The sequence below is a fragment of the Rattus rattus genome, chromosome 4, assembly GCF_011064425.1.
Source record: "Rattus rattus isolate New Zealand chromosome 4, Rrattus_CSIRO_v1, whole genome shotgun sequence".
Taxonomy (NCBI): Eukaryota; Metazoa; Chordata; class Mammalia; order Rodentia; family Muridae; genus Rattus; species Rattus rattus.
This window is the reverse complement of record NC_046157.1, coordinates 54,694,134-54,718,086: the sequence shown is the minus strand read 5'-3', so window position 1 is coordinate 54,718,086 and position 23,953 is coordinate 54,694,134. Positions and strand designations below refer to the sequence as shown.

The 23,953-nt window shown below is 47.6% G+C and overlaps 1 protein-coding gene across 1 annotated transcript in view; it reads right to left on the bottom strand.

The window, feature by feature from the left end:
- Tiam1 (TIAM Rac1 associated GEF 1) overlaps window positions 1-23,953 on the bottom strand; it is a 182,523-nt gene that overhangs the window by 71,329 nt on the left and 87,241 nt on the right. Inside the window, exons 7-11 of the mRNA XM_032900461.1 lie at window positions 16,275-16,499; window positions 13,570-13,755; window positions 8,413-8,559; window positions 6,144-6,218; window positions 3,618-3,788 (exon numbers count right to left, since the gene is read on the bottom strand). Coding sequence (XP_032756352.1) covers window positions 3,618-3,788; window positions 6,144-6,218; window positions 8,413-8,559; window positions 13,570-13,755; window positions 16,275-16,499 — 804 coding nt within the window. The remainder of the gene's footprint in view (window positions 1-3,617; window positions 3,789-6,143; window positions 6,219-8,412; window positions 8,560-13,569; window positions 13,756-16,274; window positions 16,500-23,953) is intronic.

Genomic DNA, 23,953 nt, shown 5'->3' with positions numbered 1-23,953 from the left:
GTAAGCAAATATTTACATGGGCTTAGTAAGAGATCCAAAGACCCTTTTGGTTGGTGAATAGTTATTCTAAAATCAGGTCGTGGAAGGTAAGCTTTCCTGTGGGTCCTCCCACTTCAGTGAAAGTTTCGAGAGTTGTGATCTGAAGTAAAGCAGGAGCTAATTCAGTCTTCCGACTCTCGAGGAGAGCATCACGAACTTCCGCATCAGAGCAGGCAGAACTACGACCACGCTCATAACACTGTTTATGCCCAAAGGATCCAAGTGTTAGAGAATAGTGATGAACGGTCGGTGAGCGTCTGGCTCGTTTTGACTTTGCAAAACATTCAAGAGAAAATGTTCTTGCAAGAGGAATTCCATTGGGGGAGGTGGGGGGGGCATTAAATAGTACAAATTTGCTTTCCAGAGTATGTTTACTCAAACCACTTAGCATTATATCCGCTTTGAGTCAAGAAAGCCCAGCTGTAAATTGTGCCGTAAAATAAATATTACGACTGGGCAAGTTTAGTTGGCACACAAAAAAAAAAAAAAAAAAAAACCTCAGATTTTACTATAATTATTTCAAAGGATTAAGTAGCTATGTAGTTCCTTTTAATAAATAGTTCAAGCCACCGAAATGCGGAAGAATTGGGTTGGGGAGACAGCTGAGTTGGGAAGTGGGTGCCTTGTGAGCGTGAGACCCGAGGCCCACTTCAAGAACTATATAAAACTTCTAGGAGTGATGGCGTGTCACTCTGACCCCAGGGTTTGGGACTGGGGACAGGGCCATCCCTGGGGCTAGCTGGCCAGCCGATCTCTAGCTTACTCTGTGGGGTCTAGGACAATGGGAAACCCTAACTCAAAGGAGGTGAACTGTGTCCCTGAAAATGGCACTGGAGGGTGGTCCTTTGGCCTACACATACACGGTGAACAGATACACACATAACAACACACGGTCATACATGAACAATAAGAGTAACGATGAAAGAATGGATCGTCTTTGCAACTTTTTATAATTGCAATAATCTGAATATATTTAAAAAAAAAAAAACATAGGCTGACATGGTCACTGGCTACGTTTGACAGTCATCTCAGCTACATGAAATGTATATCTTGAAACATTTACTACACCAGAACTTGACTGGTGATCGGATGGATGGCAGATGGCAAACTGAGGTGAAATGATGTGGGTCAGAGGATAGGAAAGAGAATGAGCTAATGCAAGAGACAGAGAGAAGAAATTGATGATTAGATATTAGGAACAGCATCCATCGCCAATGCAGAGCTCAACAGTAATGACGTAAAAGACGCATTCGCCGTTATACTAGATCACTTCATCACTCGCCCCACACCCTCTCTCCCCTCTCCATCCACAAGGGTAAAATGGCTCCACCAATTACAGACACCCAAGTCTGAGCACACTACATAATTTATCCTATGTAGACGCTTCTCTGGAGACCATAAGTTTCTTAAAGGTGGAGGTTTCCCATTTTTAAACTCGAGAGCCATATGCATGTACGTGGTGCTGTCGTATTTTTATGTTTTGACAGGGAAAGGGGAGACCCAGGAACACTGGGCAGGATGATCCGTTTTTGTCCCATGTCCCAGAAAGGGACTTGTACCTTAAGGATGCCCATGGGAACTCAGTAAGAAACTAAAAACTAGAGGAACAGGGTGACAGTATCATTTGATGATCATATCTACAGGACAGAAGTGACATTACCTTTTAGTTCCTTGTAGTTTCTAGAAAGGCTAAATGCTTCTTTAAAAAAAAAAATGATCCAACTAATTCATCGTCCTTCCTACCGACCAATTCCCCACGAAAGCATGGCCACTCCAAAACTATGGCTTGATTTTTAGTTCCTCAAGGACGCTCCACGGCTATGTCACTCCCCCGGAAACACCTTCTAAGACTCGGCTTGTGCAAAAATGCTAGGGTTCAACTTCCAACAACTAAGAACAACTCCCACAGCTCTGCGGAATATTAGCCGTTCTCTAAAGAACTGTGCTCAGCTATAAATAAAGGAACACGGGAATCCTCAGAAGGCCGACCTTGTTAAGTAATTAAAACGAAAAGCCATGAACAGAGATGCCATTGTGTTCGAAAGCTAGAACTCGCGTGCACGAAAGAACTGACATGTGTGAGTGCTATCACTTATTTTTAATGCCTATGTGGGGGCCGATTTTAGCTTTGTCCTCAAACAGCGAGTTGATCTACTTTTCTGCACGTAAGGCTGTTGAAACGTCTTGTATGTAGCAGATTATTCCCCCCCTCATTCACATGAACAGCTATATTTCTTATATTAGCTATATTTCTTGTGTTAGGCATCAGTGATTTTTTTTAAAGGCATATATAAATTTCTGGTAGCGTAATCACAACATGTGTGTTGAGAGAGTGAAATTATTCAATATTTACAAATCATGTGTTGAATGAACACGGCTTTTAAAATGTCAATTTTTGTTCACCCAAATGGTTCTAGAATAAAATTAGGATAAAAAAGATTTCTATTTTTGGAGCCCCGTGGAAGTTGACTTTCCTAAGAATATATTCTCGGAGCCTTGTGCACCGTCCTTCTCCCAGACTAACACTCTGAGAGTCTCTGAGTGTTCACCTGTCACAACTGCACACATGCCGGTTGGGGTCAGTGTGAACAGGGCTGTCCCTCCACGCTCACTTGGCTGACCTTCCTGTCCTTTCTGATTGTGATGTGAGCTTGGCCAAGTACCTAAGGCTTCTGGAGCCTCGCTTCCTGTATCCGCAAAGCAGGAAAGTGATGTTCCTTTTCAGTCGTGATGTGATCGGCTGAGACCACAGATGCTGCTGTGTTTGGAAAAGTAAAACCCAGCGTTCGAGAATGGTGACTTCCCTCTTCCTGCTGACACTCAAGGGCCATGCCCAGCTGTGGAGAGGCTCCCCTTGGAGAAGATGGAGGCGTTTCCGCATTGTGAGGCAAAAGCGGAATGAAGCCAATCACCATCTAGTTAGAAAACGCACGATGGTTCCCTGTCTCCAGAAAGAGGAACTTCCCATCGTGTCAAACTCACTTCAGATTTTCCCTAACCTAAAGATGTCCCTGGTGTACCGGTTACTATTCAAACACCAGTTGGCAAAATGGGGTGATACGACTGGATGCATGTATGTGCGAGCGTGTAGAAAAACAGAAGGGCAAGCAGCAGAGTGTCCACAGCGGTGGGTTTTGCATTCTCAGTCCTGACAAGCTTCACTCTTCATCTTTGTTCTCTACACAGTGTACAGGGAGAGGTGGTGTATTCATTATAAACCTATGACATTGGGACATGGAGATGAAGCACTCGGAAGAGGTTCCCTCCTCCTCACTCAGACACTCACTGCTTACACATGGTGCATGCTGTCGTGAAGGAATGCAGGGCTGCCTGCATGTGCCAGGCATACCCAGCCTCCTCCCTCAGACAGTACCCACAGGTGCCAGGCATATCCGGCCTCCTCCCTCAGACTGTGCCCACAGGTGCCAGGCATACCCAGCCTCCTCCCTCAGACAGTGCCCACAGGTGCCAGGCATACCCAGCCTCCTCCCTCAGACTGTGCCCACGGGAGGTGGAGAAGAGGCCCCGCCTCCCCCGATTCTGCTCTTCTCAGCAGAACAACCTGAAGAGCCATGTACCTTGCAAATGAGCTCCAAGGTGTCCCTCGCAGTGTCCCCCGGCCGAACAACCGTCAAGGCTGGCTGATTGTTGGGTAGACAGAACCAGGATGGAGTGAAATATTCATGGACCCAAATGTCACAGTCAGGATTGTGCTGGTGGACACTGGGTAAGACCACTTCCTTCTCCCTCTGTGATAAGAAGCAAAGTCATCAGCACTGGCTGCCGTGGTCCACCTCTAATGACTTCAGATGCCCAGATTACCTAAACCCGGGGGAAACAGCCTAGGCTGGAAGGAGGGACCCCCGCTGGGAGGGAGGAGACGCCTGGGGGAGACAGCTATTGAGAAAGGAGTTTTATGAGAAGAAAGGCAGGCAGCCCGTGACTCAGGACACAGGGCGCATGCCCCCACATTGTCTACAGCCATGATGTGAGCATGGTATGGATGAGCAGAGAGCAAAATCATTCGGTTCAGCCCAATGCCTCTTCCACAAAGGCACTCTGAATTTTGAGCAGAAAATTCCATCAGCAAGAATATCTACCATTTTATACTGCAAAGCAACAAGGAGCCCCCAAGGGAACTGTGTTCATAAAGATAATATCCAGGCACCACAGGTTGACAAGCAGCAGCGTCCAGTGTACTCCCTGGGCCACCAGGACAACCCTGGGAGGAACAAGGCCATATCCCGATGGAGTTCAAAGAGCTTCAAGGTTCCTCACAGTGATCCTCCTCAGGATCATGACTGTCTCCTCAGCCACGCTGACTGAGGGTAGGGAGACGTGTGAACGTTGGGAAGGCCGTGTTCAGCTGGGCTGAACCTAAGCAAGACTAGCCAGAGCACAAAGCATCCTGAGGCGGACAGATGATCCCTTAGGAGCCCCGTCGAATAAGCAGGGAGAGATGCGTTAGATTGTTGTAATGCCGATGTACTTGATACTCAGTATATCAACGACGTGGTTTTATTAGGGGTTTATAACCTAAGCCACTATGGATCTACAGATTCCCAAGAACAAGGTTGAAAGTAGTAGCAGCCTACAAGAAGAGACAGATTTCTCAGTAACTGCTGGGAGGCGGTAAAAACGGCTTCCATTCATGCCGATAATGGGGTCCAGGAATGAGGAAGGCCTTTGTGAGAGAAACCGAGTTGTGGAAGAGTCTCGGCCCTGCTTTTGAACTCTGCTGCTTCCACAAAGAAGCCAAACTCCAGGGAAAGAACTGCCCCAAAGCCATCGCTTCCGACACTCCTTTACCTATGACTGGGACCTTCCCAGGCTGCCCCCACATACCCCATCAAATAAGAGCCCCTTAGCACTGGATCAACCCTGGATGTGCACCTAAACTGCTCTTTGAGGCAAGGCAAAATGCCGGGAAGGAAACTGAATTTAAACAGGTAGCCTAGAAAAAATTGGCAAACACAGACATACAAGGAACTTTGTCATCCCTATACCCCCTGTGAAAGAAATGATGATGCATCACTTTAAATGGATAATACAGGCAAAACAGGCCACCTTCAGATATGACAAAGTAAGTATTTAAAAGTATGCTTGGATTGCATAGATGTGCAGGAATTTAATTTCATCATGAACAATTATTCACAGAGGGGGCCATGGGAATGTATTCCCTGAGCTAGCCACCTCCAGACCCAGGATGGCACATCCGGGAAGTCTGAGTAAAGAAAGGCCTCTCCTGTCACCATTACTCCCCAGTTCCCTCCAATACCAAGAACTCCACCGTACTCTGGATTCTGTGGATCAGATCCTTCCAGAACACTGGGCTCAGACACTGCTGACTAATATTACTTGGTTGCTTGGTAACCAACAGCTGAATTCTGCTGCACTGATCCTGGGTATGGAAACCAGGAAATCACAACAATGTTGTGCTGTCAGCACTAGAACCACAAGGGAAGTGGAACTGGGGTTCTGGAAAAGGAGGTGCCCTTTTTTGTTTTTAGCAAGGCTACAAAAAGTGGCTATGGGGAAATCAGTGTCTTTCTGGGGTTTTAATCGTGACAGTTTGAAAGCCCCTATTAAATTCAAGCATAAGGCTGAGTCATACCTGAGTATTAGACTTGGGAGGCAAACAAATTTAGAAGAGGAGGGGGAGAGGAGGAGGAAAAGGGGGAGGAAGAAGAGGAGGAAGAGGAGGAGGAGGAACATACTATCAGAACACTCCTTTGAAATTAATGGGAACAACATAGCTTGTGTGGGCAGAGAGTGAGGTCACCTCTTGGGAATAAAAGTTGTACATAAGAAGGAATTAGAAATGACACAAAGTATTCAGCTAACTCAGAACTCAAATCTTATATTCTAGTTGGAATCTTAAACGGCAGATGACACATTTGGAAAACGTTATGTCAGCAGGGAAATGCTCTTATTAGCACCGAGATTTAATGGTTTTCCCCACCTCGTGGTAACCTGTTAAAGATCGTCTGTAAGAACCTGATCGCTTCAGTCTTTCATACTGAGTGTACTGAATTTTAGTTTCCCCCAAATCAGCACCGCGCACGGGCTGATGCCCTTGTGTGTGAATACGTGTTGATTTTTACCTTGCCATCTGGAACAGAGTCATCAAATATTCCCTCTAAAGATCTCTTTACAGCATCGGTCCCCTCTCCAAACACCTGCATAGACAAAAGCGTCATCTTAAAAAAGGGAAATCTGGTCAACAGGACAAAGGAAGCACAGGACACTGAATGATGGGAGAGGATTTCGGAAACCACAGCGGGGCTCAGGCGCTCCTGGATCCCAGAGTATGTCACAATTTAGGGTGGCAAACCACAAGAATCAGGTCAAACTTCACGCACCTTCAATAGCTCACACATAAAGAAATGGTTTGTTGTCAGACGTGAATAATCCAGTTTAAAAGATAGATCACAAGAATGAATAAACAAGGCTCATTCAGAGAGAAGATTTTCTCTCACGACCAAGGCAGTCACTTACCCATAATTACACAATCACATCCTTCAGGAGAGTTGGAGAACATATTTACAGCTTTGGTGTTTTTTATAAGAGGTAGAAAAGGGTTTTGGTTTTAATTTAAATACCAGAAAAGTATTTTTTGAAATTTTATGTATTATGTAACTTAAAGACATTACAAAAATGATCAATACCCAAACACAGACATAATAAAATTCTATATGCAGGTTATTAAATGAGCATGTGATTGGCGTGCGTGCGTGCGTGTGTGTGTGTGTGTGTGTGTGTGTGTGTGTGTGTCTCCAGTAAAAATGAAGCTTCAGAAACTAATTCAGAGTCCTGAATTAGTGATGAAATTTCTATCATAGTATTTATGTCTAAGAAAGACTTTGTAAAAATTTACTTTAGGAATTATAAGAATGATTTAAAAACATATTGTGAAGATGTTTGCTGACATCTATTGAAATTCGGTTACACATTTCGGTAGGCTACAGTGTAACCTGATGGATGCCCAGATGATAAGGCCATATAAACCAAGAGTTTTGATAGAACGTAAGTCTGGAGGAGATGCTGATGCTAATGGCCTCCTTCTGAAGGGGAGGCAGAGAGCCTCCGGATCTTGACTGTGCCAGGTCTGTCCTCTCCTGAAGATTAAAAAGTGCAGGCTGCTCACGCCCGCATGCATCACACACTTAACTGGTCTCCTTCAGGGGCCATCAGGACAGAAAATGCCATGTTTCAAAGGGGAGAGTGTTGGCCAATTGGGAAACGCAGGACAGCAGTCTTCAGGACTAACTACAACTCCATCCCTAAGGAAGCTGTCGGCTGCAATTCTCAGAGTTAACCGTAAGGGAATGCTGTGATCCAGTCAGCTTTGCTCAAGGGCATCATCACATGTGGATTACACTGGTGATCTGGTCACAGCCTCACAAATGTTGAGCTCTGGGCTGTGCACACCACGGTAGTCCACGAAATGAAGACTCAATCCAAAGAGACCCGAGTCCCTCGTCCAAGTACTTGGAGGGCATTCACTTCCCGATGTCAATGGGGACAGAGGACAGTCATGGGGACCGACAGCAGCTGGAGAGAGGCCTCAGCTAGAAGAGTGAAGAGAAAGGCCACTGGGCCCTGTTACACAGGGCTCCACCAAGCATCAGCCCAGACCAAGTGAGTACAGGATCCTGTCAGGCTTGGATCTGAGTAGAAGCAGCCATGGTATCCTCGAATTCCTGGGTCCTCGTTCCTATAGGCCAAGGAGCTGCCCATTTAAGGCTACCTTCCAAATCTCAGAGGCAAAGAAACGGCCGGTCACACTTCCCCGCAGGTTGCCTTTGATCCAGCATCAGAGATGGCTTATGAAGACTACATTTAATGTTCACTTGGCCTCCTATGGAGCCTGCTCTGTTCTGAGGACTCACGGGAAGTCTGCACTTTCTTTGGTAGGTCTGTAATTAACCAGAGTTTGGGTAGGGGGCAGGTGGATGGATGTCGGTGACAGACTAATGGCACAGCGCCATGTTTGGGCTATAAACTACTTTTTAAAAACTGTCTGGCAGAACTAAAGTGTCGAGTTGATTTAAAATGTCAGTAAAGAGACACACACACAAGGACACTCACAGATACACACGTGCACGCATGCACACACACACACACATGTGCACACTCACACAGAGACACACACACACAAGGACACAGATATACAGACACACACACACAAAAACACATACATGCACACTCACACACACACACACAAGGACCCTCACAGATACACATGCACACTCACACACAGACACACACACACAGGGACACTCACAGACACGCACATGCATGCAGGCACACATCGACCAACACAGAAGCAACATTGGTGGGTGGATCCTTTGTGTTGACTCTGGGACCTACCTGGTTGATGGTTGGGCGCCCCTGCTTCTTTTTGGAGGTAGTGTCTAGGCCCCAGAGAGAAGAAAACCTGCTCCTCCGCTTGCTCGCAGACCTGGACATAGCCTGAGTACGCCTTCTCACCCCGATCTCGCCAGTGCGGGCCGCCACCTGGGATTGGTTAAGACAGAAGCCGCTGCAGGGCTGACACCCGTGTCTTGAGTCGACACCCATTCCCTTCAATAACCCCCTCTCCCAGGACAGCAATGACCCTAGTGTTCAAGCATTAAGCTAGGCACGGGGACTCTGGGACCTTTGCTGATGGAAAAGAAGAGTTGGCGAGCCCGATCGCTGTAGAAAATCAATAATAATAAATAAAATGGTGATTAAAACGCGCCGTGTTGCTGAGAGTTCGCTGCCCTCCAGCCAGGCCGAGCTGCTGTACCTGCTGCTTGGAGCCAGGCTCACTTGAGGAGCCTCCTCAGAGCCACTGAGCTGCGTTTTAATTAAAATTGACACCGAAGGTTTCTGGCTGCCATGATTTCACACTAAATCTAAACCAGCCAATCTCTTCATTCTCTTAGAAAATAGAAAACCATACTCTTTGTAAGCAAGTAATTCGTGGCCCCAATATCCAGGGTCTCCACTAGGAAATTCATGTGTCTGGGCACTCGGCCAAGAAGTCAAAGTTGGCTTCTCCTTGGAGTGGGGCATGCACTGTCACCAGTTCTAGTCAATGGGGCAGCTTCTAGGAAATGTTCTCAAAAGAGGGGGCTTTCTACTCTCTTTGGCAGAGTTCGCCCCCAGTGATAGGATCACAGCCTAAAACATCAAGTCTTTTCCAGGATGAAAGACCAAGGAAGAGAACCACCTCGCAGACTGGACCACTGAGCTAATCTCTCTCTCTCTCTCTCTCTCCTGTCTTTCTCTGTCTCTCTGTCTCTCCCTCTCTGTATCTCTCTCTGTCTCTTCCTCTCTCTGTCTCTCTGTCTTTCTGTCTGTCTTTCTCTCTCTCTGTCTCTCTCTCTGTCTCTTACATTGTGTTGGGGACTAAACCAGGACCTTAGACAAGCTCAGCAAGCACTCTACCACTGGGCTATAGCCAAGGCAACAAATGTATTAATGAATGGAGGGTTTTCTCTCATGCGTATATGCACTGTCTCATAAATATGCACATATATGTGTGTGTATATACATATATATACACATACACACAATGTGTTATATGTGTAATATATACATATATGTTATATATACATACACACATACACATACATATATATGTATATGTATACATGTATATGTGTGTGTGTGTGTGTATGTATGTATGTATATGTATAATGCAGATCTTCCACAACTTACATATGTTATGTTTAGGTGGAGAGGAAATTACACTTCTATTTCTTTTTAAAGCTGTACTCTGCTGAGGTGCCTCCGAGGTACCATCTAACCAGGGAAACCTTTCAGAACAGAATTTCACATTTGAAGCTCCACTGTGACAGTTGCAGGAGTGGGGGCTCTGAGGACTCCAGGAAGTCCGCAGACTCTTCAGGCTTGACCTTTACCCTACAGGTTCTACGCAGTGTTCTGGGAACTTCAGGGCTCTTCTGCCAGGAGATCTCAGCAGGCCACCCACAGAATCTCCTTTCAAAAGGGCGGGGTAGGAGGCACAGCCAGTCAGACTGGAAATGAAAGCCCCCACCTGCTCTTTGTCGCTGGAGGTGAATGTCTAAGAACCTACTTGTCACAGGTTCCCACGCGGGCAACTCCCAATGTGCTAGATGCCAACTGGCAGCGGCCTTGGGGATGAATTAGTATTGGGTAACACAGGGGGCCTCCCAGCCCCCAGCCTGACAGCCACAAGGCATCTCCCTGAGCCTCTGGTATTGACAGTATCAACAGCGGATTCCCAGCAAGTGGATGAGCAAGGACCCCCACATGCATCTGAGGACTGGTGCCAGCCTCTCGGAGCATTAAGGAGAAGGGTGGACTCAGATGTAACAGAGGGGTGAGAGGGCCTTGGGGTCTTGCACTGTCTCGGCTAAGTACTTAAGACACAGATCAGGGCATTAAGAAGGGGGAGCCGAGACTCCCGTGGGAATTTTGATGAAAAAGATTTTAACCTACACTTGTTCTTTCGGTATTTAAAGGGGGGGGGTCCCCCACACACAGCAGGCATCATAAAACATGTCTGGTCTCTCCTTTCTGAGCTGAAGGCAGACAAAGGTTGTAAAATGATTAGATCAGAACATGCTGACACGTGTGTTCCCGCGGCTGTGTAGACACAGAGGAAACGGTGTTCAACTAACCAAGCTGTTTGGTCTCAGTGAATTTACAAACAGCAAAGGCTACTTGTAAGTACATCTGTCTGTCTGTCTGCCCTCATGCTACACACAGGTACCCAGGAGGGAGGGGTGAGCACCCTGTATCTGTGGATTCCAGCAACCTCACATCGAAATGATTCAGGGAGAAATGTTCCATATGCTGGGCATGTTGAGACATTTTCCTTGTTGCTGTTCAGTAACAGTGTAAGTACCTGCAGGACGTTCCCATCGCATTGGGTGGCACCGTAGGTAACCTACATGTGCTTTAAAGTGCAGGGGAGGGTAAGCTCGGGCTACATGGGGACAGCATGCCACTTTGCGTGAGGCACTTGACCACCTCCTTCGGTATCTGAGGGGCTCCTGATGCTGCTCTTCTGAGGATGCCGAGGGGTGCTGTCCCAGCGGGCGTGTGTTAGCCCGCTCATTTCCTTCCCAGCATGCCTCTCTCGGTGACTGACTGGCTGGCTGACTTAGGCTGCACAAAGGCTAGCAGTTATTTTCAAGTGCTAAGGCCCTGTAGGCTGTACCAGTAGCCACCTCCCCCCCACCCCAGCCCTCTCAAGACAATAATGACCAGAGGGGTACAGGAGAACAGGCTGGCAGAGGTTTCTCAATGATCGCCTGGACAATGCCTCCTCTGTGGCGGGCACCTGACTAGCTAGCTATCAGTCAGCTCATCTGTGCAAACAAGAACAATGATAACCTTTCTTCAAAGAATACAGCGGGGACCCTTCAGTTAATGAAGGCAAATCACTCAGCAGGGCTGAGGCTCTCCTAGTGAATGGGACTCCCATTGTAGCTCAAAGCCCTCCCCTGGCCCTGGAACCCTTGCACCTCCTCCACCCCCACTTAAAAGGAGGGGGGGATGTCCTAGACAAAGGAGAGATTGAAGAATGAGTCAAGTCCCATTGAGAGGAGGGGACCCTTAGGGTCAAATGACAAGGAGAGATTGGGGGCAGGGTGTCCAATAAATCAGACTGAAATCCCCTGCTTGGGCTGTTCCTCAAGAGCCCGTGCAGGAAATAGAACGAGACACTCAAGAGAGTAACCTAACTTGTTCTGTCTCACGTCAAAGCCTTGCTGCAGTCAGGCCAGGATGCATGGGCACCAAGGTTTCTGCCACTGAGGCAGATGGCAAGAAACAGAAGAGCAATAAAGGCGGGCTTTGGGAATTAAACAGTACTCTTCCAAATAATCGAGCAAAGGCCTTCGGTCACCAACTTCTTCAACTGGGCAGATTTAGCACACCTCCCACCAACATCGTACACATCGTACGACACATCGCGGACACTCAGAGAGGGTTATTTCTAAACTTTCTTTGGGCCAAAGATCTTTCCTAAGGTCGAAGATCGATTATGACAAGTGGCTCAACGCTTTTCTTTATCTGTTTCAGAGGCATAAGCATGTACGTTGGACGGAGAGGGTTAAACCGTATTTCTTCATGATATATCATAGTCAGTAAAGGAGAGAAGAAGGGTGTGGATACTAGAGATTGACAGGTGGTGGTGCCTCACCTGAGCTTGCCTGTTTATAAAAATAAAAACATAAGCACTCGATTAGGATATTCTGATGGGAGCAAAGTGAAAATGTCCATCTCATATTTTCTCCCCACACTGAAAAAAGACTTGGCTAAGTTAAAAACTGGTGTTTAGGTCTCCAGGTAACAAACCTAGACCACAGCGTAAGTGAAAACTCAGTTCAGGACTTGGCCCTCACTTGCCCCCTTATTACAGAAAACAAAAAACAAAACTGTAACAGCCACAGAGAGGCAAGAAGGGCTGAAATTAGTAGACAAGACCGTTTTAGCAAACTGTAGAAACTGGTGTAATAGCTCTTCCAAAATGCAAACCTCCCCCTAATTATCTGAATGATGACACTAATCTACTTACAAAGAAATGCAAACACCTTGGACCGAATTATAGCTCAGAATTCAGCGGAGGGCTCAGCGGTGCCCCGGCTGGGACTTCCCAGGGCAGTTCTGCACCTTGACACTTAACATCTATCTAATTCCACAGCAAACGGGTCACAGAGGGTGTCCCCCTAGATAGGCTACAACATACATGTTGATTGTACATGGGTTATTTTTCCCCTTTGGCAGAAATAGGCCCAAAGTACATAAACCTGTAACTTAGCAAGCATTCGGGACTACAGATTGTCAACAAGGCAAACCACACGACCTGCGGCTCGCGCTAGGGGTCAGACAAAAGCCTCTTCCTTAGGAGAATACGTGTCTGGTTCTGTCATCACTGAGACTCGGCCTTCCTCTAACACGCCATATAATTACAGCCATCAAACTATGGCAAAGTGAGACCTCCAATCTCCATAGAGAGCTGTGTAGGTCGTGTGGGGGACTGAGGAGAGCACATCTACCCATGAGAGAATAGATTTATTCACAAAGAAAAGCCCTCCATCGATCATTTACATAAAGTTAACTTCTTTTTTAACTTTGCCAAAACTGCCTAAAAATAACATCTATCTACAAACACTGCAGTGACCATATCTCAAGACAGCACTGTTATGGGGCAGGGGTGTAGCTCAATGGTAGAGTGCTTATCTCGCATGTGTGCAATCTTGGCTTCAATTCCCGACACCACGGACAGGGGGTAGGTTGGGCATAGGATGTGGGAACAGGGCCTTTTGCATTTTCCTTACACAATAGTTTAAGTCCTATCAAAAGGTGAGTTAAGCCCATTTCCACACAGGTTTGAAAAAATTGTGCATTAACATCAAAGTGAAGACTTTTTGGAAATCTGTATTGGGCAGCAAACTAGGGAAACACTTCCAAATCCCTTTCAGGTCCTGCTCAGGATCAAGCACTGGGATGGGTATTTTTCCAAAACTCACTTGTCCTACTCACCAGGGCGTGAAAAGATGAGACCGAGAAGATGCCAAGGCGACCCATGGCCACCTTGGTGGGCCGGCTGGCAAAGGCTAGGAGTCTTTTGGGGTTTGGCAGCTCCCCGCCCTGGAGGCTGGCAAGGTAACAGCGGAACCGGAAAAGGTCCATCTGGAACTGTTCGAGGTTCTGCTCCCAAACGAAGATCTAGAGTAGTGAGGGGGCGGGAGAAAGGGTCAGGAAAGGTTAGAACAAACGTTAGCCACCCTCTTCTCCAATAATCTTGCAGATCTGTTTATCGTAAAGGCACAATTACAATTCTAGAGGGTAAACAACAGGGGTAGGGGGCGGGGGAGGCTAGGCACCTCCTAGGGTGCACATTTTCTTCTTTACAAAGATTGTAACCATAAACTCGGTATAATAAATGCTCAGTCAGTTATTGGTGCTCTCCTAGCCGAGATTTCATGTGGATGAGTGTGTGAGAGTGTGTGTGAGAGTGTGTGTGTGCATGTGTGTGTGTATGAGAGACACTGTGTGTGAGTGGGTGTGTGTGAGAGTGTGTGTGCATGTGTGTGTGTGCGTGTGTGTGTGTATGAGAGACACTGTGTGTGAGTGGGTGTGTGTGAGAGTGTGTGTGCATATGTGTGTGTGCATGTGTGTATGAGAGACACTGTGTATGAGTGGGGTGTGTGAGAGAGTGTGTGTGCATATGTGTGTGCATATGTGTGTGTGCGTGTGTGTATGAGAGACAATGCGTGTGAGTGGGTGTGTGTGAGAGTATGTGTGTGCATGTGGGTATGTGTGTGTGTGTGAGTGTGTGTGAATATGTGTATATGAGTATGTGTGTCTGTGTGTGTGTGCATGTGTGTGTGTATGAGAGACACTGTATGAGTGGGGTGTGTGAGAGAGTGTGTGTGCATATGTGTGTATGCATGTGTGTGTGCGTGTGTGTGTATGAGAGACAATGCGTGTGAGTGGGTGTGTGTGAGAGTATGTGTGTGCATGTGTGTGTATGTATGTGTGTGAGTGTGTGTGTGTGTATGTGTGTGTGTGTGTGTGTGTGTGTGTGTGTGTGTGTGTGTGCGGTGTGTCAATTCTGACCACAGACATAAGACAGAAGGAATAAGAATGGAGGAATTTCCAGTACCAAGGAACTTTCATGGGGACTAAGAGAGGGCTTTTACCAAGAAAAGAGAAGAAACGTGAAGTCAAAGGTCAAAAGTAAATAAACCAAAAGCTTTTTGGTAAAAGTGGGGTGGTAAAAAAGGGTTGGAAGTATAAACTGTCAGTGGTGGATACCCAGATACTGGGGCATGGGATTCCACCCACAGCTAGTGTCCACTCCTGTCTTTGTCACTCAAAGTGGCAAAATATCCTCTAGCTACTGATAGGACATTCAAGTAAGATCACGGAAGGCAGAGTGCATTCAAGACTAGCTCACTGACACAGGGTGAAAGCTCATGCTGGAGAGGCACTCAGCAGCTAAGAGCTTTCACTGCTCTGTCAGAACCCAGGGTCTGTTCAGCACCCCAGGACAACTCATGACCGCCTATAACTTCATTTCTAGTGGTTCCAATGCCCTCTTCTGACCTCTGTGGGCACCAAGAATGTGTGTGATGCCCAGACATACAACAGGTGACACTCACACACTTAAACTCAAATCTTCAGAGAGGACAATGTGAGAGGTCATTGGTCACACCTCCCTTTGATGTCTGGTAAAGTCAGTGAGAACACAGACATTTATGATGGCGGTGTTCACAGCAGCCGAGAAGCTGCAAATGGCTCAAGTGCTCATCAAAGGAGAAATGGCTGTCTGTACAAGGGAATAGGGAACAGGCTCAAAGGAGGAAGGCATGCGGGTGTGGAAGAGAGGGTGCAGACCAAACTCCAGAGGCTCTGCTAAGGGAAGAAGGCAGGCACAGGGTCACATGCGGTTGCATTACTGGGAAGCATCTCACAGGGCAACCCTTCAAGACAGGGAGCAGAGACCGAGGGGGTCCAACACGAGTTAGGGTCCTGTTAGAGCTAGACGAAGGAAGTGGCCACATGCGCTGACTGCTAGGCTGTTGCTCATGTCACGTGGATTCTTTGCTATGGGAACTTTCCTTGTGGGTAGCTTTGTGAATTTAAAAACTACAGCAGGCAATAACAGAAAGAACAGAGTGAAGGGCCCTATGTACCCTATAGCTATAGTGACTGTGTTCAGACTCTTGTCATCTCTTAGGCACTACAGCACAGCAATAATTTCTATCTACGAGGCATGACACAGGGATGGGTTAAGATACACAAGAGGATGTGCGTAGCTTAGGAACACACACTATGCTGTCTCTTATGTCAAGGACCGGGGCATACACAGATTTGGGTTTCTGCGAGGTTCTTGAAACCAATTCCCAATGTAGCGAGAGACAGCTGAGTGGACTTTCAAACAACACCCGTCACTCTTTAAATTTGGGTTTCTAAGTTCATTGAGGAAATCGGGGTCAGAGGTCAGCTCCACGATAAGGTGGGGAGGGGAATCCTAGATTTCAAATGGCAGCTTCCCCTGGAAACACAAGGATGGAAGGAGCCGGAAGGTTCTTCTCTCCACTTCTGCCTTCTGTTCATGTCTTATTGTTTCCTCCAGAGCAAAACAATCAATTCTAAACAAAGGGCGGGGAAACGTGACAGCCACAGTGAAGAGTTTGACAGTCTGGGAGACAGCGCTGCCAAGAGAACAGAGATGTCACCTGGTCGAGTATGGTCTTCTTCTTCTTTGAGTCCGTGACGGAGGACAGCTGCATCTCGCCCATCTTCTTCATTTTCTCGTCCATGTCAATCTTTTGCTCCAGCTTCTTGATTTCCGACTTGAGGAGGCGGAGCGTGTCTTCCTTGTGGTGGTGCCTTGCGACCGCAGCTGCGCAGGCAGAGTGGATGGCCGTGATCCAGTTCTCCAGCTCTGTCTGGCTGGTGGTCTATATGAGAAGGGAGCAGGGAGAAGAGGCCTCTTTTTAGAAGTTCACAGAAACTAGCAGTGTGTCCCAGGAGGTGGTGTCAGAGGAGGTGTCAGGTCTAAACAGACAGACAGATCACACTCACACACACACACACACACACACACACACGACTACCTTAGCATACCCTATCTAGAAATCCACAAAACAGGGCCAGCCCCTACCCCACCCACAACCACTCAAACAGCATCCTCGAAGAAGCCGTGTGTTAACAACCAATTCGCCTATGAAATTCTGTTGCTTAAATGGTTCTTCCAAAGAACCTATCGCAGGTTTAAGCAGCTCTATCAAAAGGATACAGAGAGGCTCAAGGCAGCCAGGATCAAGGGCCTTAGGGAACTCCAGGACTGCATCCATGACCAGCATCGACCCATGAGCCATCCACAAACTACCAACAGCCTGTTTAACAGGAGCACTGAGAGCATTGTGTGACCCCCCCCCACCACACTAAATACAGGTGACCCATGCCAATGAACAGGTGACCCCAAAATGTGGGTGGTATAAGACAAAGATGCTCTGAAAGGCAAAAGTGGTGGAAACGTTTGGGGGCAAAAACTCACGTGGTAACTTAAAAATTTACAGGCTCTGCACACACTCAAGCCAGACCAAAGTCCAGCATTGAAGGGGGAAGTGGGCACCCCTAGCTCCCCCTAGCTCCCCCTAGCTCCTTGCTAGCTCCCCCTAGCTCCCCCTAGCTGAGGAGCTGCTAGCATTTGACTGCCGTTGGGAGAGGGGGAGTCTGTTTGCTGTGGTGGTGAGACTCTGGTTTATCAATCATACTCCAGGGTAGGCAGGCTTCACATCAAGGAGCAATCTACAACACAAACAGAGCTCAGTGGGTTAAAAGAGAGACAAAGAGGAGGACAGAGATGGAGTGGGGAGAGACAGACAGATAGACAGACAGACAGACAGGGAGGTGGGGAGGATCTGGGAGGATTTGGGGGGATGGGAAAATATAATCAAAATAGATTATATAAAATTCTCAAAAGAATAATAAAACACTTTTTCTAAAACTAGGAGATCAATCAGGAAATATCTGTAAATGTGGAGATGCTAGACTTTACCCTGCAGCACAAAGAACTCAGTAAAGGCGCTGTATTTAAGTCACCTGAGGAACTGCCTGGCCCCGTCACTACAACACCACGGTGGCTGCTGTCACCATTTCCCCTTGTAGGCAGTAATCTGTATGTTTACCTCACTAGCTGGCTGGCTTACCAACAAAATTCTTTTATCAGCACCCATGCCCACCTCCAGCACATTATCCCTTGGTGTCTAAGAATGGGAATTTTAGTTAAAGGACAACCGAAGCCATCGGTAATCATGAAAGCTGAATCTGGAAACTTTGTATTCATCCAAAAAAATGGCCTTCGATGTTTAAAATGTTGTCTTGCAAGAAAACCAGTTATCGAGCCTGAAAGACCTGACCCTGGTTAAGCGTATAAAGAGAAACTCAAAGACTGACATCGTCTGCACATGCGCAGAACTGGACAGAGGGCGTGAGCTTACAAAGAGAAAAGCAAAGACCGGCATCGTCTGCACATGCGCAGAACTGGACAGAGGGCATGACTGGCTATCGAGTTCTGCGGATTGAGTAGGGGGAGATGAGGTGAGAACACTACAGCCACATGTGACTGTGAAGGGTAAAGATGGGGGTTGGAATGAATACTCTGAAGTACTTAAACTTGTCTTTCCTGTCTAGTTCCTTTCCCCTGAAAAGCCGAGTTCAAGCTCCTCCCACAAACAGTGAAACCCTCTAGGCAGCTTCCAGGCTGATGAGGTGTCTGAGCCTTGGACCCCTCAGGAGGGGCGGTTTTGTTAGTCTGAGTTATTTTTCCTGGTTGTTATTTGTTTACCTGGGCTAGTTTTTAGAGACAGGTTAAGACAGCTTAGGTGGCCCGAGCTCTTGATCTTTTATCCTTAGCCTCCCAAGTGACTGTGGGATTACCAGGGTGAGCCACCATGCCTGGTCACATTTTTACTTTTGTTAGTGAAAGAATCAACTTGGATGGAAAAGTAATAATGCGGATTATTTTCTGAAAAGGAAGAAAAGAAAACGGTGACTCCGGCGTTGGCAAACGTTTAGAGCAACTTGAAGCCCCCTGCACTTGGCATTTCTGGCTGCTCAGAGAGGGGATAAATGCTTCGGAGAGCAGTTAAGTACAACCAACTGAAGATGGGTGTGCTGACGCCTTGTGGCCCACTAAAGGAGCTCACGGTATAGAAGCAACTACTCACTCAGCAAAACTGATGTGCCAGCACACACGGCAGCCCGCACACACGGCAGCCAGCGGCAGCAGCTTTGAAAAGAGAGATTTATTTTTTTAATTTTTTGTATGTGTTCTGTCTGCACGTGTGTCTGTGCACCATGTGTGTGCAGTGCTGGAGGAGGCCAGAAGAGGGCATCAGATCCCCCTGGGGCTGGAGTTAAAGGGAATCAGTTCTGCTTCCCTCCCATGAGGACCTCAGCCAACCTCAGTCAAGGGCAGGGTTGTCCATTCTGATGTCAGAGAGGCTACCTCCATCCATCTCTCTTTTAAGAAGTGGGGACGAAAGGGGACAGCGTTTTAGTGGTGCTTACCCAGCCTTCCCAAGGTTTGACCCTCAGCACACAGACAATCAAACAAATGGAGGTGGTATCAACTCAAGTGACATCATCAGTCTTGGAACTCACTTCTTCTAAAGACCAGCAGGTGGCGACTGCCGCTGGCTAGGGTGGGGCTGGGACCCATGGACAGCTGTGGTAGGCACAGAAGTCTAGTGCAGTAAAAAGAAAAAATCGTTCTGGAAGCAGACAGAAGCAATGTGAATGGGTGCCATGCTATTGGACTGGGCTCCTACGAAAATGGTTGAGGGGATTATTTTATGTATTCTAAGATAATTAAAAAGAACAGAAAAATTCAGAGAGGAAAGGGGAGCTGGGAAGGGGCACAGATGGTAAGGCGCTTGCCCACAGCATGAGGACCTGAGCTTGAACCCCAGGACCCACGTAAAGAGTGTGGGTGTGCATGGCTTGTAAGCCCAGTGCTGTAAGACCAGTCACAGGAGACCACAGGCTTGATGGCCAGTCCAGCCTAGCCTAACCAGAGAGCTCCAGGCCAGTGAGCAGACCCTGTCTCCAAAATAAACTAAGTGGAGGCTCCTGCCCCGTGGCTTAAACACACACAAATGCACTGGCACATACATAAAAAATAAATAAATAAAATATAATCAAAGGGAGAGGAAAATGTCAGTCCCTCAGAGCTAGGTATTCATGTGACAGCAGGTTTATGAGAATTTAGCCACCAACACCCCATCCCCCTTTAACGGCTAAGATGTCTCAGCCGTCCAAGTCTAAAACCCAGCCAGTGGCTGAAGGCATCTCCATTAGTGAGAAGTTTTGCTCCTGCTGTCCTGTCTAAATAAAACGGCCATTCCCTGTAGTAAGCTGAACTCACTTCAGAGCAGGACAGTTCACTAAATGAGCTCTTGAGCAAAGTTGGGCCTTTCGCAGCGGCACAAGGGAGCCCAGTCCTCACGAGAGGGCAGGGAACCTTTGTGCTGACTTTTCTCGGCAGCTACCTCTGTGGAGAAACGTCTTGACATGCGTCATCAGTTCACGGGCTCAAGAGTTCTGAGAAGACCACAGCGGTCTGCTAACATAATGTAGCAGGGTCCAGGGTGGCCTCTCTATGAACTAATGTCCACAGTCTGACACCTGGGGAAGGTGCTTAGCCCACTAAAACTTACAGGGGCCAAATGCTGGCCGGGACATGATCTAAGAAAGAGCTCGTCTCCAGAGTCCGGGGTCCACAGAGGTAGGAAGGAGAGACCACCCACACCTACCCGTACACCCTGGCTCACCCCTGCCTGCTCGCCCTCACCCGCCATTCCCTACATCACGCTATGACAGTGGTCAGGTAAAGAACATGATCCTTCTGCTGCCTTCTGTGGATGTTATAAATACCACACGAAGTTCGATGAAGGAAAAAAAATTCTTGCCAACAGATAATCAGCAAAAAAAAATTATGTCTTGGAGTAAGAGCCCTCTGTGCTCTGATATGTGACGAAGCTCGGGGCTCCAGTATGTTTTTAAATAGGTCTAACTTCAGATCACACACCTCACGGAGGACCCTCGGTGATTTCCGATGATCGATGGTTTGCATAACAGGCAGGAGGCTCGATTTAAAGTGGAGAAATGAAACCCCAGAAAACAAAGGCCAGACCTGGGGGACTGAGACTTGGGGTACAGTGGGTTGACAGAAGCACAAGAATTGATTCTACAGGACGTTCAAAGTCTATTTTTAATTTTAAAGGAACAAAAAAGGGAGGAATGGAAGTGTCCACCTTTAAGAGGCTAGAAAACGGGAGTCCTGTGTGAATTCTTCGAAGGCCTTTCCCTCGTGGTCCTATCCTGTGTACGAGTTTTGCTAATATAAGACTCAATCAAGTTCCCATTTTTATCTGTATAGGGAACCTAGCATGAAGATTCTCCTCCACACTGGAGCCCATACACCTCACTCTCTTCCCATCCCCAACTGAGGGTCGTTTTTATAGAAGGGGAATTAAATATAGGAAGAGGCAGGAACTGCTGTCCACAAGCAAAGAAGCATGTGGTTATGTTATCGGCCCCCTGAAAGCAAAGTGCGGACTCCCCACTGGCAAAGTTGAAGACCCCTGAGAAAACACCACAAAAGCTATCGACTGAAGTGCCTACACAGAAGGCCACTGTCCGTCAGAGTAACTGACCACAGGCGGATCGTGGCCAGGCAGGGTGAGGTGCCTCATTATTAACTATGAGCAGAGCCTTAGATCACCAGGTGTTGGATGCGAGTCTCCAGCTCAAAGTCAGAGAGGGCAGAAGCAAGAACAGAGACTCTGAGGCTTCCCCTAAACCTACGGCCTCCTCAGAAGAGCCAGAGGACCTGAAGCTGGGACCAGCATTAGACCCTATCACAGTGAAAGGGGAGCAGGGAGGTGGAGAGATGGAGGTGGTTAGCCTGTGTTGGGTGTTGGGGAAACCGCTGACTCCTAAACAGAAGGGTAACACAAGAGCCGGTTATCAAACATGGCAGTGCACCCCTACTCGCCCCCTTTTGTACTGGCCACTTTCACCTTCGCTTCCTAGCAGGAGTTGAGGTTGAATATGTTGCCACCAAAAAGCTTTCTCAGGGGCAGCCTGGGAGCAGAGACACGATCCACAGTGCCGAGAAAACAGGACTTAGCTGTAAGCCGAGTCAACACACAAACTGCCAAAGAAAAGACCTGAGATGTGGTTTGTCCCATTCCAAAGGCAAAACCCACAAAGACGACATTTAAAAGAAATTAAAGTTCTCTGTTTTGGTTTGGGCGGGGAGGGAGGGAAGTCTACCAAATAAATGGCAGAGAATTATGGGATAAGAGTTGATGCTGGGGGGTTAAGATACTTCAACTTTGGATGAGCCGTCTGTATGACTTAGAGGAACGACGGTGTGGGAGAGGAAATGGATACACTAAGACCTTCAGCAGGCAGCACGGGGCTGACCACAGGAGCACAGGAGGCACGAGTCCAGATAAGACAAGGAAAATGGCTCAAGCACCTCGGACAGATAGCCCAAGGAGGAGAAGAGGCAGGGGCGCTGACCTCAGGAGGCTCTTGCAGCTATGATGCCCAGAGGGAGGGGGAGCTGCATCAGTCCACACAAGTCCCCTCTCTACCATCCTTTCTACAGAGTGTACATCTTTTGGTAGATGACATTCAGGTTTTTCCCTAGCCCGGTTTTCTTGTCCTGGGCATTTGTCTGTGACCTCGGTGACCTCCGAAAGTCTGACACCTGTTAGAAGGATCCCCAGAGCTTGCTGAAACTCAAAACTGCCCCTTATCCACAGTGATGCCATGTTTGACTTCTATAACTGGACTGTTAGGAAGAGAGCGAAACTTCCTTCTGATTCCTACAAAAGACTGGGCGTTGATGGCGCTGACTGAGAATCCACTGTCTGTCAGACACTCAAGACTAAAGAAAACGGTCTCAAGTTGCCCGCTTTTTAAGTCTCCTTATGCGCAAAGTACCGTTTCTCTTTATGAGTTTTCATAACGTAGAGGAAGTAGCCTAGTAAAAATGGTCTTCTAAGTGACAGAGATACACGGAGGAAAGGCGCTTCTGATAAAGCCGTTCCTTTCTTCACCCCTCTACATACACAACCGCACGCATTTTCCACTCAATCACGCGTCTTTATCTCTTGCCCTGTCTGGTAGCTAAGCTCCCTAGTCAACGGGCACGGGAATTTGAAACACATGTTGGGATGTTTCCTGCAAGGGGCTGAGCTGTCAGGGACTGCAGCACTCTCTAGGGATGGATGGATTCACCAGATGCACGCCAGGGAGGAAACTGGACCGTGTAAGTGGTGGATGCTGTGTCTGACATCGAGTCGGAGGGAAGAGCCCTTGTTAAAATAGTTTAGGGGAAGGAGATACAGTCACACTCTGCAGGCAGCCTAAAACGCCTTCTGTATCAGCTATTCCAATGCTCTCCCTCATTCCCACCCCCACTCTTCACACAGAACCCCCTTTCTACTTCTGTGGGTTATGCGAATCTCTTTCCCAGGGCCAGTGTGTGGGTCTTCTGGGCAGCAGGGTTGAATCGGTGCCCTGAAAACTGAGCGGTGAATTGAGCCCTGGGGCTGAAATAACCTACAAATTATTTCCATAATCACAGCTGATCTCCCTTGCTTTAACCTCACCCCCACCCCACCCCAGCACACACACGGGTTTCTTTCAAATTCAGACCCTCAGGAGCTATGCAGATTACAATAAGTAGATGGCGGGAAACGCCATCACAGATCCCAAACGACAGTAATTTCCTCTGAAAAGGTCCACATAAGTAGCATAAAAAGTCCCCATAGAAAGAAGAATAAAGTCTCATGTTGCCTCAAAAAGCATTCTGTACAATGTGACTTGTCAGGTGGATCCCGCTAGCATTTCTGTGGCCGAGTAGGTCCTTTCAGTGGGAACTCATAGCAGAGGTGAGGAAGAGAAACAGGATTCCTTGCTGTAACCATCTGATAAGCAGATGCAAGCGGCTGACAGGAGTTCCCTAGGAGCGGCTTGACTGTTTGGACCAGAAAAGGATGGATGCTTCCCTGTCACCACTGCTTAGGCTCAGTAGTGACACTGGCAGGACACTCAGACAACAGGAGGGTGTGAGGAGAGAGGGGCTTGGGTTAGCTCCACCCTGACATCCAGTGTGCACCCTGGAGGCCTCCTGCCTTTCTGAGCGAGCATCAGGTTCACACGTGGGGTGAACCATCCAATTAATAAGACAATCTACTGAGAGAGGCCCCACTGTGGAGCACCTTGAAGACAGGGAGCACTGCCGGAGAGACAGAAAAATAATCGGCACCTTTTCTAAAGAAGTGAAGTATGAGGGCAATAGTAAAGTTGGACTGTGAACTCAGGACTT